Source organism: Montipora capricornis, chromosome 8 (genome assembly GCF_036669925.1).
Source record: "Montipora capricornis isolate CH-2021 chromosome 8, ASM3666992v2, whole genome shotgun sequence".
NCBI lineage: Eukaryota > Metazoa > Cnidaria > Anthozoa > Scleractinia > Acroporidae > Montipora > Montipora capricornis.
Window position 1 is genome coordinate 38,974,552 of NC_090890.1, and position 3,011 is coordinate 38,977,562.

At 40.7% G+C, this 3,011-nt stretch overlaps 1 protein-coding gene across 1 annotated transcript; it reads right to left on the minus strand.

Moving 5' to 3' along the window:
• Positions 1–506: 506 nt before the first annotated feature.
• LOC138013997 (D(1) dopamine receptor-like) lies at positions 507–1,561 on the minus strand. The gene has a single exon (XM_068861028.1). It carries the CDS (start codon positions 1,503–1,505, stop codon positions 507–509), a length of 999 nt encoding a protein of 332 aa, XP_068717129.1. The 5' UTR covers positions 1,506–1,561.
• Positions 1,562–3,011: the final 1,450 nt, after the last annotated feature.

The following is a 3,011-nucleotide window of genomic DNA, read 5'->3' on the forward strand; positions in this document are numbered from 1 at the left end:
GTTGGTTACGTAATTCATGCATTATAGTGTATAAGCGCAAAACAAAAAGATTGTGCACGGTCGTAGACTTTCCAACATAAATCTTGGCATTTGTTTGCTCCTTTCCAGTTAACGTTTGCCGAGCTTCAAAAGCAGTCCCCTCTATTAACTATGTTCAGAGCAAACCGAGAAAACAGTACGAAAAAAACTACGCAGGTGTCTTCGCAATTGACTATTGCGAAAGAGTTTCTCTGAAGAAGATGGTTTTAATGACGTAGGCCGAACAGACGTGATCAATTAGTACCTTGTAATTTATCTGGAACAAAATTAACTTTTTAATTAAAATTGATGGTGGTGTTTTTGGAATCTTAGGCGAACTTTACCATGATAAACTTTAAAAATTCAGGAAGCCAGAACATTACGAGTGCGATTTTGATGTAACGTTCAAATAGATTATTACAACAAATCTTTAAACGGAGGCTTGAGATATTATCTGGAAAACAAAGAGACCTGATCAGATGATCAAACTACCTACTTGATGGAGAGTTTTGCTGACATTTGATTAAAATTTTGAGAGCCTGTCGAAACTCCCTTCTGTAGAAAGAATAAATTAGGGGATTTGTCGATGATTGAAACAAAAGAAAAGTGACTGACAATTTCCGAAGAAGTGGGGTTACCAGCTCAGGACGATTGAAAAGATAAAAAATAAAATAAAAAGCTCTCGGTATCCAACAGAAGAAAAATGTTATAACTACCAATACACATGAAAGAGTCCCTTTGTGTATTTGTAGATACTGTTTTCTCCTGTGTTTCCCTGTGTCATTTTTGCTGTTGAGCACCGTTATCTTTTGCCTTTGTTTCTGAACAGAGACAAGAATTGCAATATTGATCAAACTGACGATAACAATTGGCACGATAACGAAGACAAAAAATATAAAGTAAGAATAGATTCTGTTCCACTCCTCTACTACGTCCCTTGGTTGAGCGTGCGACCAGATATTGCGCACAGACGAGAGACTAACAGGTGTTATCCACACGGCAGACAAGATGACAGCGATGGTTTTCCGCGACATTCGCGTTTGATAGCGTAGAGGATGATACATTGCTAAATACCGATCATAAGATATAGCGAGTAAATTGAAAGTCGAAGCCAGGAAGCAAATATCTTTGCCTCCTTCAAACACCCAACATAATTCAGTCAGGGTATAAGTGCAGCCGACACAGAACGCAGCATACCCTGGGGTAACCAAGACAGCCATGAGGATGTCGCAAACTGCAAGACTCAAAAGAAACTGGTTCATGTAGCTTCGCCTAAGATTTTCAAAGCGGAGAAACGCCGCGCAGGTCAAAGAATTTCCAAGAAGTATAACAACTCCAATGAAGCCGTTTACGATCCAAAACAGAAAATCCAGTTCTCTGCTGCAGTTTTCATCTCTGTCCTTGTCCCAATGGCTGCGCAAAGATGTGGGAAGTTTTTGAGGATGGCTAAGATTCAGAGATGACTTGTTTGTGAAATATTCAGGCATACTTAGTGGTAGCTGCTAGAAGAATCCTTGAATCTATTCGTTTTTTAAGGGTTCAAGGCTCAAGGAGATAACACACTCGAGTATACGAAATAAAATGAAACCGGAAAAAGGTGGCAAATAAACACTCTGAAGAGCACTAGTGTTAAATTAATTTTCTCGTATACGTTTGTCAGAATAAAGGCCAGATGCGTTTTTTGAACTTATTACAGCCCCGATCTCGACCGTCATCATTTACTCCAAGTTGACTGGTTTATTCTATTGTCGTCACAACCTTGTATTTGAACAGTAGTTGCTTGTCTAAGGGCAACTGAAAAATCAAATTCCTAGGCAGGATTTGAACCTACATGAGGAGCTTAAGCCGACTCAGGAATTCTCGGCTGGACGTCTCCTGACGGTGTAGATATCCATCAACAAAGGCTAAAAACAAAACACAAAAGGTGTTTCGTATTCAGAAAAGTGTTAAAGCATTCAGGATCGATCAGATTGTACTGTGAACTTACGTCAAGCAGAAAAAAAGTAGTTAATTTTTTATTGAATGACCATATTTAGGGGCGAGATGAATTTTGTGGGGAACACAAATCTATTTCAGTTCGTTTGCGCGTATCGACAGTGGCGGTTAGTGCTGGGACACGGAACCATTTTTCGTTCTATAGGATTTATGGATTAACTCTCTCACCCGGGGAAAAATGATACAGGTCCCCGTCGTCTCTCGCCGACCAGCACTACTTCGACGCTCCTCGCCGCTGGTGAGCGAGAAGACCTCTGGCATCCAGGGTAAAATGTTAGCCAATTTGTCGAAGGAAAGTTTTTTCAGCTCTTTCGAAGAGAGGTTTGTCGCCTTCAAGTCGGTAATTTTTTGCGGGAACTGGTGATCACGTTCCGAAATTCGGCGGGTCTAATCTGCAGATCGCAGGTGGCAAGTCACATGTCGCAGTCATTGTTTCACCAATACAGAAAGTATCCTAAACATTCTTAAAAGCTAACCTTAGGCCTGAAAACTTTTGTTTAGGCCTAATAGGCCTAAGGTTAGCTTTTAAGAATGTATAGGATACTTTCTGTATTGGTGAAACAATGACCTGCAACCTGTGACCTGCGACCTGTGACCTGCAGATTAGACTCGCCGTCCGAAATTCTGGTAAAAACGTGGACGAAGCTTACGGAATAATTTTGGTTGGCCTCTGTGGGCGGATTAATTGAGCAGTCTTCGTCTGAATGTCATGGATTTCTGTATTCATGTTTTCAAACGAGTTACGGAGGTAGTAAACAATGTTGACGTCGGGGAATTCGGTGCTGGAAGCCTTCCCGGTATACAGGCTCACGCTCAAACGTTGAGGTAAAATAATTGCTGTTAGGTTCAATTTCATGATATCAGGATATCATGATACCAGGAAAACAAAAGTATGTGATTAATATTGTATGTGCCTGCCTGTGACATGCTGGGAAATCGATTAGCCCGGAATGAAATTTTACACAGCTACAATTGGGCATTCTATAAATTTCCCAGTT

What these genes read in the sequence shown, in the direction of transcription:
- LOC138013997 (XM_068861028.1), bottom strand. Translation starts at nt 1,505, where the DNA reads ATGCCTGAATATTTCACAAACAAGTCATCTCTGAATCTTAGCCATCCT.